The 14,121-nt window shown below is 40.4% G+C and overlaps 2 protein-coding genes across 4 annotated transcripts; one reads left to right on the top strand and one right to left on the bottom strand.

Moving 5' to 3' along the window:
* The first annotated feature begins 349 nt into the window (after positions 1–349).
* Positions 350–8,869, top strand: LOC113053227 (cyclin-Y-like protein 1). Its single transcript, XM_026218085.1, has 10 exons — positions 350–1,337; positions 4,798–4,872; positions 5,061–5,095; positions 5,182–5,282; positions 5,482–5,517; positions 5,641–5,692; positions 6,414–6,533; positions 7,265–7,431; positions 8,250–8,412; positions 8,516–8,869. Exons 1-10 carry the CDS (start codon positions 1,184–1,186, stop codon positions 8,630–8,632), a joined length of 1,020 nt encoding a protein of 339 aa, XP_026073870.1. The 5' UTR covers positions 350–1,183; the 3' UTR covers positions 8,633–8,869.
* A 178-nt stretch (positions 8,870–9,047) lies between these two features.
* On the bottom strand, positions 9,048–13,371 carry LOC113053226 (frizzled-5-like). 3 transcript variants are annotated; one of them, XM_026218082.1, is made up of 3 exons: positions 13,029–13,371; positions 12,715–12,847; positions 9,048–12,620 (listed from the first exon to the last, which is right to left on the bottom strand). In XM_026218082.1, exon 3 carries the CDS (start codon positions 12,333–12,335, stop codon positions 10,590–10,592), a length of 1,746 nt encoding a protein of 581 aa, XP_026073867.1. In that variant the 5' UTR covers positions 12,336–12,620; positions 12,715–12,847; positions 13,029–13,371; the 3' UTR covers positions 9,048–10,589. The 3 variants fall into 3 exon arrangements, with proteins under 3 accessions (XP_026073867.1, XP_026073868.1, XP_026073869.1); XM_026218083.1 differs by having other exon boundaries at positions 12,715–12,850; XM_026218084.1 differs by lacking the exon at positions 12,715–12,847.
* Between the last annotated feature and the right edge of the window lie 750 nt (positions 13,372–14,121).

Consider the following 14,121-nt stretch of genomic DNA (forward strand, 5'->3'; position numbering starts at 1 on the left):
TTAAGGTCTATATGGTGTTGTAGAGGGATACCACTGCCAACCCAAAAACCCCCAAAAATACATTTTTATTTCAGAGATGATAACTAGACACCATTTGCTGACTTAAACACGTCCTATTTCACTAAAGAATAGTAGGCACTGTACGGGATATACTGTGCAGTATGCTAGTATTCCATTGCATTCTATTCACAAAGAGGTGTGTAAATGGGCGGGGTATAAACCTTCAGCTAGCCGGCGTGATTGACGGTTACAATAACCAATTCTTAAACAGATATTTATGTTTTTTGGTAGCTCATCCAATCGTAATTGATGGAATGTCGGAAAGGGGCGGGACCTTACCTGCGTCACTTGGAGCAGATGGTGGTGGTGGCGGGGAGTGGATCGCTGCTGCACTGCCCGGCGAAGAGGAGGGGATAACGAGGGGACTCTCCGACGAAACTCGGTGGACAAAATCTAATAACTCTAAACAAACCGGAGTTTGAATTAGACGCTTGTAAACGGACAAGTCTTTATTCATCTGCTGCGTAGAAGCCTAATTTTCCCTCGCTACGGACCCGAAGGCCTGAGGATTTGAGTGATTACTGGATCCAGAGTTTCAGCTAACACAGATCTGCCCTGTACATGACGGATAAATGCTTGGAAGTCTGTTCTTCAGGGGATATTTCATCCGTTCCCGATTTGAACCGCCAAACCGGCCTAACTTAGGACACATTCAGACATTTAAATCAGAGTTAAAGGGATGGTTTATTTCAGTTAGCAAAGCGGCTAATAACTCGCTTATTCACAATGAATCAATATTAGCCGTTAGCAGTTAGCATGTGCGGTTAATTTAAAAGAACAAATCTGTATTCAGTTATCTCAGACTGATATTTTCTAGTGATATGCTGTCAGTCACCTGTCTTATATCCGGTTGTATTTATTACTCGGATGTTAAAGCCTTAGGTCTTCTGTCGCACTGTCTCTAAATGCATGGAGTCCCGTTATATGACTGGCACAGACAGTAAAATCCCTCTCTCGAGTCTGGAGCAGCAAGACAGCACAGATCTGAGTGTCCATTTCAGCCTTTCATGCACCTTCATTTAGCTTGAGTTCATTCGTTGGATCCATTGATTCACATTTAATGACAGAAGCGGTCTAGACGAACACACCTGATCAGGTATAGCACATACCTTTGTGTATCATCATGGGAAATACAGTGTCCTGCTGCGTGTCCCCCAGTGGGAGCCCCAAACTACCCCGGCAGGTGGAGCGTCTGGAGGACTATCAGATCAACACAGACCTGAGCGATGACACCGGTCCATACTTGCAGCACATCAGTGACCGAGAGGTGCCCGATGGTAAGTACTAGTGCTAGGACTGGAGCCCTGCAGAGTTTTGTACATACCATGTAGTTTTCAAATAAGCTTGAAGGACTTGATTAGTTGGATCAGGTGTGTTTAATTAGGGTTGAATCTAAACACTACAGGGCTCTGACCCTCTAGGAATTGAGTTTGACACCCCTGAGCGTGACCATGATTGCTCAGTCTTACTAGTGGAAATAAAACTTCTGGACTAACCCTGCTCAAACAAATCTGAACTAGGTCTTAAAGGGTTACTCCAGCTCAAAATGAAAATTTAGTCAGTTATCACTTACCCCCATGTTGTTCCAAACCTGTAAAAGCTTTGACGACACAGAGGAGATAAATTGTTGAATAAAGTCATTATTTTTGTTTTCTTCGCATACAAAAATTATTCTCGTCGCTTCGTAAAGTTACGGTTGAACCACTGATGGCAGATGGACTATTCTGATGATCTCTTTCATACTTTTTTGGATCTTGACAGTGTAATTTACTTGACAGTGAATGGGACAGTCACAGGCCTCCCGGTTTTCTCTCAAAATATCTTACATTGTGTTCAGAAGACAGATTAAGCTTTTATGGGTTTGGAACGACATGGGCGTAAGTGATTAATGACAAAGTTTTCATTCTGAGTTTAAGTATCGCTTTAATGTTTATGTGATAATAATACAAACAGGTGTTGGACTTTTTTTTTTTTTTTTACTTTCGAGGTGAATCTCCACAAACAAAACTAAGCACCCTTTCGAAATGTGCAGGTTTGGAGTTATCCAGAACCAGATTTGAAAACTAAATCTTTAACTTAAGCGTTGGTCCATGACACCACAAAATTATTTTCTATTCTATTCTACACTTGTGTTTCCACATTTGTGTGCCACTGCGCCTTGAGGAGCTCTACTGCTGTGATCCGATGCCTTGACCTCTTCATCTCATGGGTCGGGTTTCTGTTAAGAGCGGAATACCTGAAGTGCTGTTGGTTTGCTCTGAAAGTGATTGGCCTATGCCAGTTTCAGTCTAAATAACAATTGCATATTATAGTAATCAGCTACACTTAATAATGTTATTGAAAGAAACAAGGTTTATGGAGATCCTCATAAGGATATCTGTTAGTGTTTGGCATGTGTGAGATGCCTCCTGGGATTGTTTGCAGTCTTTACTGCTGTTTATTTTGCCTGAGCTATTTTACCCTTAGGGGAGATGCATATAGTCACACACACGCACAAATAACTTCCAGTGCTGTATTTAGAGTAACATGTCTTCATCTTCATCTCACCACTATGGCTGCGGTTAATCCTTTGTGATTCCAGGTTTTCGTTCATTTGGAATTCTGTTGGACATGAGAATAAAAACGATTCTAAGTTTAATCGGCAGAGAAGATCAAAAATGTGTAGTATTCCTGGCATCCCAGTTATGTAGATCTTGGGACAGCTGCATTCTCTCCTTATCTCGCTCTCTTGTTGGGAATCTCCACGAGGCATGTTTTGTTCCCTTCGGTGCTTAGAGGTTAAGTTTGGATAAGACTCACCGTATTCATGTATCGTTTCTCTCTAGTGTGGTATTCCAATGTTTCCCAATCATTTATATCTTAAAATGTACATACTCCTTAATTACCACCAAAACAAAAGAGAGGCAAAATGCAAGAAATATTTATTTTTATTGCATTGCCAGCACTGAAAATTATAATCTATCTGTGAGGTACACATACCCCTTGTTGGGAATCGCTGTGCTATGCCACACTATAGCGTGTTCCTCCCCTCAGTGAGGACAGTTGCCCTATCTCCAGGGGTCATTTATGACTTTGGTGCTGGGAGAATAGAAGTGTCAGTTTGGTACAATAATAAAGTTATTCTACATATATATATATGTATACAGGTGTGTAATTTCTAACAAACAGGTATTTAACTTAAAATATTACTGTTTTTATAGTATTTCTTAACAATAGATGCAGACTCAGTGAGCACTGATGTCTTTTAAAAGCATTAAATATTCTTACTGACCCTATATGCTATATGGATATTTCATAAAAACAAAAAACATTCACAAAAAAAAGGTGAGGTGAAGTAAAATCACTATAACAGACACCCTAGAGATCTTTGTCTAATCTTTATGTGTGTGATCCACTATTTGTATTTGCCATCAATGTGATGTCAGCTTTGCGTTTGATTACTGAGTTAGCGAACATAAAATTGGCTCTAGTTTGCTGCCCTTGGACTAAAGCTGCCTTGTCACCAGGCGTTCCTGTACCTCCCTATCAGTCAGCATTCTCTCTCACCCATGTCCATCAATCTCTCAGGGCCTCAGCCCTAACTAAAGTTCCTCTAGACCAGTCATTCTCACTCTGCCTTGCCATTCATTTCCTCGGGTAGGAAATGGATGAGAGTTTTTGGGTTAGAGAAAGATATCAAGACTGTTCCTGGTTTTCATTTATTAGAGTACGTGTTTGGATGTACCTTTAGTCCACTGCGCTTTGCTGTGACCATATTTTAATGAATGTGAATTCCAGCAGTTTGCTAGAGTTATCTTGAATTATCTAAACAGAATCAATATGTTTTCATATAGCTACTTATAAAGTCAGTTTATAACTTACAATCTTATGAACTTTAACTACCCTGCTTTACACTTGTTTCATAGTTGTTGACCTGCAACAGAAAAGTTTGAAGAGAAGAAAACTTTACTCTAATGCCTGCTTATTCATTTTGATGAATTGGATTTGGCTTCTGTTGCACACGGCGATGTGGGCGGAGCTTATGGTGTGAGCTCACTTTGTTCTATTGCAATGCCCATACAGTAGGCTTATAGTGCCCCCCCTCCCTCACCTCTGTGGCAAGAGCGGGTAGCAGCATGCCCCTGCCAATCAGCACTCAGAGCAGGACGACATACCGTCTTATCTCCCTTATAGGGGGCTGTTTCAGTTTAAAGATGAATTTGCTTGGATTTTCTTGGATTTGCCTTGTTGGGCAGATCAAATGAACAGGAATATTAGAATGTTATGCTATACTGAACGAACACAACTGTTCAAAAGTTTGGGGTCAGTTTGTAAGATTTTAATTTACATTTGTAAAAGAATGAATACTAAAATGTTTCTTGAGCACCAAGTCATTCTATAAGAATGATTTCTGATGGATCATGTGACGCTGAAGACTGGAGGAATGACTGCTGCAATTTCATCTGTTCCATCGTAGGAATAGATTACATTTTATAATATGTTAAAATAGAAAACTGTTCAAACATTTTTACTGTTTTCACTGTATCAAATAAATACATCTGTGTTAAGCAGAAGAGGCTTAAAACATTTGAGACTAAAAAACATTAGAGAACCAGATTAACCCGAAACTGCTGAAAACGGTAGTGTATGTGTGAAATAATTTTGAAAGTTTGATATTTTATTGGTATCAAGCATGTAGCACCCATTCTTGGATGCCCATTTGTTGATTGATTGATTGATTGATTATCTGTCTTCTAGATCTGGCTTTAGAGTCCAACCCATCAGATCATGCCCGTGCCAGCACGATCTTCCTTAGCAAGTCACAGACGGATGGTGAGTGTCTCTAAAAATTAAATCTAATGAGTTTATAATTTCATTTTACCTGCTTGTTAGCAGCTGCATATTAACTAGTGCTCTGACCAAACTTTGAATAGCTGGAAGGTCACTTTGTTAAATGGCTACTGGCACAGCTTGTCAGTATTTGATAATGAAATGTATAACTTGCTTTTGTCTTTTTTCAGTACGGGACAGGAGGAAAAGCAACCACATAAACCATGTGAGTAAATGTGTTATGGATTCGGTTTAGTGGTTGTGCTTGGTTATATGGTTTTCGAGTGTATTAAATGTTCATTCTTCCTGAAGGTCTCACCTGGGCTGCTTTCGAAGAAGTACAGCTCCTGCTCTACGATATTCATTGATGACAGTACTGTCAGTCAGCCCAACCTGAAAAGCACAATCAAATGGTCAGTGACAGTTCACTGTTTTATAAAAACATTTTAGTTTTACTATTTCTGCAGTTTCATTTATAGTAAAATGGAGAAATTAATGAGTTATGAGTACAGACCAAAAAGTAATTAGCAAAATGAAAAGGTAGAGAGAGTACTGTTTGCTTTATTTTGCTTTGGTTTGTATGTTGACTACCTCTCTGTTCTCTGTTTCCAGTGTCACATTAGCAATATATTATCACATTAAAAACAGGTACGTTTGATTATGTTCTTTTCTCAAAAGCAAATCATATGACCCACACATTTTAATAAGACTTTGCATTTAAAATTTAAATGTGTTCTGGGATTTTAAAAAATATTAATTAATCCATTTCAGGGACTCTGATAGGTCATTGGACATCTTTGATGAAAGAATGCACCCCTTATCTGTAAGTTAACCTATTATTTTTTCTTGTTTTTTAGTAACATCTGCAGCTGTTGGACAATTCCACATTTTATAATCATTGTTTGATTTTGTTCAGAAAGGCTGCAGTATCTATTTTTTTTTGTGTGCATTAAATCCGTTTAGCTGTTTAGTCTGAGCCAAAAAAAAATTCTGCAATCTGATTTACACATTTGATCTGATTTGTATGTGGTTTAAAATCCATTTGAAATGGATTTTTTGGAAAAGCATTAACAGTCAGTTACCTTTGTTATTTGGGACTTGGCATATTACATACACTTTGTAAGAAGTGCGTTATTTTTTCTCACTGTTATCCCATATGGTCAAGTCTACCTGGTTAAAGTCTACCACTTACCACAATGACAGCGACTCTTTGTAATAGTAGAAGGTGTCTTGGTGTCTTCATAATGACATTTTAAAATATGAAAGTGATGTGTATTTAAGTATGGAGTCCCATGCTTGTAATTCGTGATCTGCATTTATCCCATCCAAGTGCACATACACAGCAGTGAGTAGTGAACAAACACACAAACCGTGAATAAACACCGGAGCAAGACTCTCTAACCATAAGGCAACGACTGCCTGGTCTTAGTTTTCAGAAGTTTCAAATGACTTTACACTTCTATTAAATAAACCGTAAAATGCATTTGAAATTGAAGTTTTGAACATATTTAGCATATAATGTGTCTAAATGCTACCTTTGGCAGAGGGAGCAGGTTCCTGATGATTACTCGCGCACAGACCCCGAACACAAACTCATCTACCGATTCGTCCGGACACTGTTCAGTGCAGCACAGCTCACAGCCGAGTGTGCGATCGTCACTCTGGTAAGAGAATAGCAGCCCTTCTGACTGGACTGGTCCATTTTCAGCGTATTCTGTACAATGAGAAAAAGACAGAGTCGAACATAAAGCAGAGGCTTTTTTTATTATTATTGGGGTGCTTAGATAAATATTCCTGATGTCCACTAGAGGACAGTAGAGCACCAGAGAATGGATCATTATGTGTTCGTTTAGCCAGTATTGGTCCAGACTCGATTCCAACTTCCTCCTTTTACCTCACAACCAGTAACTTATGATTATTTACAATCAAATATGTGTAATAAAACATTTTACAATAAGGTTGAATTTTAAGGTATCACGAACAAACAATGAACAACAGTTTTTACAGCATTTATTAAATCTAGCTTATTGCTCAATGTTAATTTAGATTCAGTTCTAATACAGGATCTCTGTTCAGGAGTCTAACTAAATGTAACCTTGAGTAAAAAACAAAACAAAAAAACTTAACCAACCCTCAAATTTTCAAATGTATGTAGAAATGACCATTAACCTAGATTAAATAACATCAAGACAAATTCCTTATTTCTTTCTGAAATTATAAAAAGCTGTAAAAGTATTATTAATAGATTTTTCATAAGTTACACTAGTGTTAATGAACTAAATGTTCAAGAGTTGCCAGTATTTTCATTCTAATTTTCACAGAATGATGCCATATCACAAGTTACCCTTGGAAGACCCTCTTTTGAGCACATTCGTGTCCGCTGTCTTTGCTGCAGGTATATTTAGAGAGGCTGTTGACGTATGCCGAGCTGGACATCTGCCCATCTAACTGGAAGAGGATCGTTCTGGGAGCCATCCTACTGGCCTCGAAAGTCTGGGACGATCAGGCCGTGTGGAACGTCGACTACTGTCAGATCCTCAAAGACATCACTGTTGAGGACATGTGAGTGAGATAATATAGTCAGTGTGTGTTCTGCTCAAATGTTACAGCAAAATAATCTAGAACAAAACGTCTTGATGTGATACATCAACGCACCTTCCAAAATCCAAGATGTGCTGCAATGAGGAGACAGTACCCTGTTTCACTTCACTCCTAACTCTTTCCTGTCTACAGCTCCTACAGACCTCACGGCTTCCCATATCCCTCAGAACAAGCATGCAAGGTTTTCAAAAAAATGAAACCACACCCTTCAAAACCTTGTTTTTTTGTTTGTTCTGATGTCTCAATATCCATATAAATGACACAGACAGGTTTATGGGAGGACGTGTCTGTTCTCGATGATTGTGTATGTTAAAGGCCATGGCCCTCTTCTCTCCTCTTTGCCCCTTCGCTCTATTTTCATCCCTTTCATTGAAGCAGTCTTTGTGAGTCTCTGGGCTGGCGGGCTTCAAGTGCTCTCAGACTCCTCTACAATGGTCCAGCCTCTCGCCCACTCCATTTGTTGCCCCTAGCGACTGAACCGAATCAATCTTGGAAAAAAAATATAAGCAGCACATGTTTTCTTTGATAGTCATAATCACCAAATCAAAATATTAGAATGATTTCTGAAGGATCGTGTGACACTAAAGACAAATGAAAATATAGAAAATTGGACTGTAGCTTTGCCAATAATGTATTGTATAGTTTTCATGTTGCTCATTTTTCAAATCTGTCTGCTTTAATATCTGGTTTTATCTGGCTTTATTTACATTGGTACTATTATCTGTGATTTTAAACCAGAAAAGACAATCCTGACTCTTGAATCTCTATACAATTTTTAGGAATGAGATGGAGAGACATTTTCTGGAGCTGCTACAGTTTAACATTAACGTGCCGGCCAGCGTCTACGCCAAGTATTACTTTGACCTGCGCTCTTTAGCAGACGACAACAACCTGAGCTTTCCTTTGGAACCATTGAGCAACGAACGCGCACAGAAATTAGAGGTGGGCAGCATACCTACAAAATGTCCTCAAGTCATACTTCTTCTTCTAATGGGTCAATTTAATTACCAACTTTCTCATATAAACTGTTTTTTTTATTTCAAAGGCTATCTCAAGACTATGTGAGGATAAGTACAAGGATCTGAGCAGAGTGGCCATGAGGAGATCACTCAGTGCAGATAACCTAGTGGGCATCCGCAGATCCAATGCCGTTCTTTCGTAGGGCTTTTTCTTGGAACAACGGCCACTCCAAGACCAATTTGAATGGACAGAACTCGTTCTTTGCCCCACCTTTGGCTGTGACGTTATGCAGAACACCATAGAGACAAAAACAGACTGGTTTCTTTTGTTTGTTTTTTGCTTACTATGTAGGCTACTAGCTGTGAACTGTCAGTTTTTAATTGAAATCATTTGCAGATGGAGTATTTTAAATAAACACTAATCATGTGACGCGTCTGAATTTCTGTAGTTCTGAAGAATGTTTTACGAGGTCACTCCAAACGGTCAAAACGGTGGTCTGTTGTGTTGCATTACAGTGAAAAAATTATCCAGGGAATTTAACACTTTTCTTTCACAAAAAGGGCTAATTAAATGTTAGAACTGTATTTGTGTAAATGTTAAAAATACATATATACACAGGAATTAATTACAGGTTTTAATGCCTTTAAAAAATACCAAATTGATAGCATTCTACTAACAAAACATTAGAATCTAGATCATCTGGGTAAATAGTTGTTCTTTTTTTTCCTTTCTCCAAAACATGAGTAAAAAAAAAAAAAATCATAATTAATAATGAACCAAACATTTGACTTGCAGATTCAAAGATTGCTCTTCACTTTTATTCTCTACTAGTAAGAGAAACAAAAGAAACATGTTTAAAAGAAACTTTTCATAAATATCTAAGAATCTCTTTAAAATTGTAGCACTGTATTTCATATCTTTTACAAAACATATGTACAGAGTTGCAGTCTGGACTCAGAAAAGGACACGTCTTCTGCAAGATTTACATTTGTATAGAGCCAAACGAGTATGTACACAACCAGACATGCGGCAAAATTGTGAGACATTTTAAAGACTACACAGGAAATGGTAATATTACAACAGATTAGACCATAAAAGTAGCCAATCAATGCTTATATTACACCTTAATGCTCCACTGAAAACTACAAAAACAACATTTATGGATTCTGTCTGCTAAAAGTGCATCAACTGGTTTTCTGATTCAAAACACAAATAAGGTGAAATTACATAAAATAACCAAAAACTGGATTATGAGACTTGACAAGGAAATGAACAGACCGAAAACAAGTTGTATTCAACAAACCTAGTATGGCTGCTGGTTAAGACCTGAGCCTCATGAATATTGAACCATTGACCACAAGAGGGAAGTCAAGCTCACACAGTAGACCTGCAGACTCTTCTAAAAACTCTATAGCTGGAACATACACATCCTATCATTTAACACTGCCCAATAGATGCTTAACCAACCATCTATTATCAGCGGGGAGATAGCTTTGATAAGTGGCTCTTGAGGGACACTGAAAAACATTTGGTGAGCATTAACCTGTGTAGAACTGCCTGCAACAACTTGAGGTGAATGTGAACTGCTTCTTCTCTAGACTTGGACAGTATAAGCTGAAATGTTCTTTTTTTTTTTTTACACAGAGAACCCATGAAAGCACCTCATATCTTAGAACAAATTTGTAAATTAAAAGACTAGACGGTACTCAAAATAATCCTCCTGATAAAGTCACAAAAACAACCGAGCGACTGTTTATACAAGATATAATTTACAAAAATACACAAATAAATTAAATATCTCCACGAACCCCTCAATTATCTTGACTCATATCAAGTATTAAACATCTTATTGTTTCCATCATTCATGGTCTAGAAAAACAAACACAGAAAGAAGCTAGCAACAATTGTAAAGCAGACTAATTAGCATTTCCTCACAAAGTATCAACATGTTCATTGCTCTGCAAATTAGACCAGTGAATGAGAAGATCTTGGCTACAATTAAACAACCAATAGCCTGTAAAAATCCTTCATAATATATTTGTTCCTTCCATCAAGTCGAACAGACACCTGGTGATTCAGAGTCATGACCTGCACACTTCATGCTTCACTCGTTTGACAGTTGTAGGGTTTATAATGGACCGGGGCTTTCTGGCAAATGTTCAGATGTGTGATGAAGGTGCTGATTTGTGATAGTTCCCTGTGGGTACTGTTCCAGCTCGGCCTGTGAGAGCGGTACTCGCCTCGCTGTAAATGGATGAGCCTGTTACAGGTGGCTTCCGGGTCCTACAGGGGAGGTACCGTGCCACAAAACGTCTCCAGGACTCCAGAGTCTTCCCAGACCAGATCCAAACACCTGAGGTAATCCCTACTACAAGACACATGAAGTATTTCAGCATGAAGACAGCATAGTCCGGCCCCATGCCAAGCTGCTGGCGCTCCGACGGGCAAGAACAGGCCAGGGCCCGCTCCCAGCCTGGCCTGTAATGTTGCTCGTACAACAGGCAAGCCACCACTATAGTTGCGGGCACGGTGTACAGGACAGTGAAGAGCCCGATCCGGATCATTAACTTCTCCAGCTTGTCCGTCTTGGTGCCGCCCTGTTTAATGACGCTACGGATACGGAAGAGTGAAACAAATCCAGCCAGAAGGAAGAGGGAGCCAGTGAAGAGGTAGACGACCAGCGGTGCCAATACGAAGCCACGTAGGCTCTCCAAACTCTGGTTGCCGACGTAACAGATCCCAGCCACGGGGTCTCCATCCACCGAACTCAAAGCCAGGACAGCGATGGACTTGACACTGGGGACGAGCCAAGCAGCAAGGTGGAAGTACTGCGAGTAACCCGCGATGGCTTCGTTCCCCCATTTCATTCCCGCCGCCAGGAACCAGGTGAAGGAAAGCACCACCCACCAGATGGAGCTGGCCATTCCAAAGAAATATATGAGCAGGAAAACTAGCGTGCAAAGGGCTGGACCCGTGGTGTCATAGAGGATGTGCTGTTGGTTGCCGGAGCCTTCGCAAGCTACACGCTCATGGCCCGCAAGCAGTCGCACGATGTACCCCAGCGACACAAACAGATAACAAGCAGCCAGGAAGATAATCGGCCGTTCTGGATACTGGAAACGCTCCATGTCGATGAGGAAAGTGGCAACAGTGGTGAGTGTCGAGACAAAGCACAGCACTGACCACAGGCCGATCCAGAAGGTTGTAAAGGTACGCTCATCCAGGGAAAAGTAGGGTTGGTGGCAAGGCAAAGCACAATTGGGTAGAGAGCCAGTATGTACCCGGTTATGGAGAGGATGTGCTTCCTGTTTAATGGTCACTAGGGGATTTCGACAATGGCACTCACGCTCACACTTCTGAGGTGGAGCAGATTTCACGGTGGGTCTATGTCGTGCTGTTCCCTTGGGAGTGGGTTTGGGGAAAAAAGGTGAAAGAGTTGTGGTCTCAGTGCTGTTCCGGTCCATACAAAGCCGATCGGTGTCGCCCAGCATGGGCAGCTGCTCGCAACTCATCCGCTCAGGCCACTCAAACCCATACTGGATCATGAGGGGAGAGCAACCCCTCTTAGCCCTCTCGCACACGGACCTGCAAGGGGGCAGAGGTTTTTTGTAGTCCTGAAGACAGATGGGAGTGTACATACTGCACAGGAAGAAAAGCAAGTCCGGGGAACAACGGATCCGGACAAGTGGCCAAAACTGGTGCACTTCCAAGCCGACTTCTTCCTGGGTGTCATGATTGAACTGGTTGGGCATGTAGGTGTGATTGTATCCAATCCCTTTGCACATCGGTACAGTGATTGGCTCACACACTATATCCTTAGAGGCAGCATCACCAAGCCGAGACAGTTGCAACAGCAGCAGAGCGTGCAGCCAAAATCTGACCGGGTGCATCCCTGAGGTCTCCATGGTGAAGTGATGCTCATCTGCAGGTTTCCCCGTACTGAAAAACTCTCAATTTCAATTCTTGAGTATTTCCTCGGCTCAGGTTTTTCCCTTTTCCTTGCTTTCTTTTTTTAATTTATTGCTGTGTTTCGGAAAGAAGAAATCCCAAAAGGAAACCTTAATTGCTCCAGCAGCATGTCCACAGTCCACAAGGTTGTAAATCACAGTGAAGTTTCATTCCAGATCCCGAGCACACTTTCTTCCAACTGTGTGAGTGTCTTTCATACAGACCATGATCCTAAACACGGGCTGAAAGAGTAAGAAAACGACTAAAGTTAAATCAAACAACAGCTTAGTAATTCTACAGAAAATCATAAACATAGAACTGAGCGTCAGAACGTACCATGGAAAAGCACGCGCATCCGTGGACTAAATGGTCAATCATTCACCGAGTAAACCGTGCTAAGGTCGAAAGTTCATTTCCCGCAGATACTTTGTAACAAAGTAACATTTTAAGCCTAGGTTTCCTTTCGGATCTGCTTTAAATTCCACATGGCAGGTGAATGCATCCGATGAACGCAATCCGGCGGATTCACAACCAAAAAGACGGCGAAAAATCGAGAAGAAAATATGAAAACGAAATCTGACACAATCCAAAAATAAATTCCTTTTAAAAAAATATAATAAGGGTGAATAATAAAAAATAAATCAGTTCACCTTTCGCATTAGTGCTCAGAGCAACAGGTTTCATGAGCTTTCTGTCAGTTCCTTCAGTGTTTCCCAGCAGTCCATCGGAGTCACACACTGTAACATGTATAAACTCCACAATTCCACGCCAGAATCTTCCACTAATTTGTTGAGAACCTCTTTTTCTGTGTGACAGAGCGTGTGTTCCCTCGGTTGGCTGCGGAGCCAGTAATTACTCACTCCGTAGAGGTTCTGTGGAGTGAAAATACTCCACCCGCAATGACACGCCCACAACTTTCAGGCCCCAACCCCTTTATCACCAGGGGCCACTGACAGTCATCTGTGTGGAAAAAAACTGCCCTATCTATCTATCTATCTATCTATCTATCTATCTATCTATCTATCTATCTATCTATCTATCTATGAAACGAATATTATTTCTATGGTTTGTCTCGGGAGTCGTCATTCATATCATTGTGTGAAATTAAGCTTTTAATCATTTAATGAGACCTGAGCAATGGTTTCCACCCTAAATTGAATAGGAAATGTAATAGTTAAACTGGTTAGGCATTATACAACAATGGCTTCACAAATCAACAAAATGTACATTTATGTTACATTTAAATAATTCTGGGAAGATGCCACATGTTACTCATTTAACCATAATGAAGATGTTTGAATTAGTCAGTGGAGATTTGGGGGGAAATGAATGGCACTGGTGAGAGTGTGTGTGTTTGACTATGAAAAGGCCTTGAGTCTCTTGTGCAAGTGTATCCTGTATTACGTTTGTGTTTACCCACTGGGCCCATTCAGGACAGACGGAGCTGTGCAAACACTCAGATAATGACTCCTAACGCAAGCTTAATCACTCACGCCTCGACGAGACAAAGACAGCAGCAGAGAGGAGCACCTTGCCACACTGCTACTCTGTTTGTGAACAGCTAGTGTGTAGGATGCTATCTCTAGGTCAGTGTTCAGACGTTGTTTACATATTTGTGATGTTTGGAATCATCAACCAAATAAAACCAAATAAGGTGATGTTTGTTATTGTCCTGTTTTGTGGTGAAGCAGCTGTAAAGCTGAAAGACTGATTTGTGCTTCCTTCTGTGAACGAATTAAACAC

This window comes from Carassius auratus, chromosome 34 (assembly GCF_003368295.1).
Source record: "Carassius auratus strain Wakin chromosome 34, ASM336829v1, whole genome shotgun sequence".
NCBI classification, from domain to species: Eukaryota; Metazoa; Chordata; class Actinopteri; order Cypriniformes; family Cyprinidae; genus Carassius; species Carassius auratus.

What these genes read in the sequence shown, in the direction of transcription:
- LOC113053226 (XM_026218084.1), bottom strand. Translation starts at nt 12,335, where the DNA reads ATGGAGACCTCAGGGATGCACCCGGTCAGATTTTGGCTGCACGCTCTG.
- LOC113053227 (XM_026218085.1), top strand. Translation starts at nt 1,184, where the DNA reads ATGGGAAATACAGTGTCCTGCTGCGTGTCCCCCAGTGGGAGCCCCAAA. An exon ending in TGACCGAGAGGTGCCCGATG is followed by an intron (nt 1,338 to 4,797) that starts GTAAGTACTAGT and finishes TCTGTCTTCTAG; the next exon opens with ATCTGGCTTTAGAGTCCAAC. An exon ending in CTGAAAAGCACAATCAAATG is followed by an intron (nt 5,283 to 5,481) that starts GTCAGTGACAGT and finishes CTCTGTTTCCAG; the next exon opens with TGTCACATTAGCAATATATT.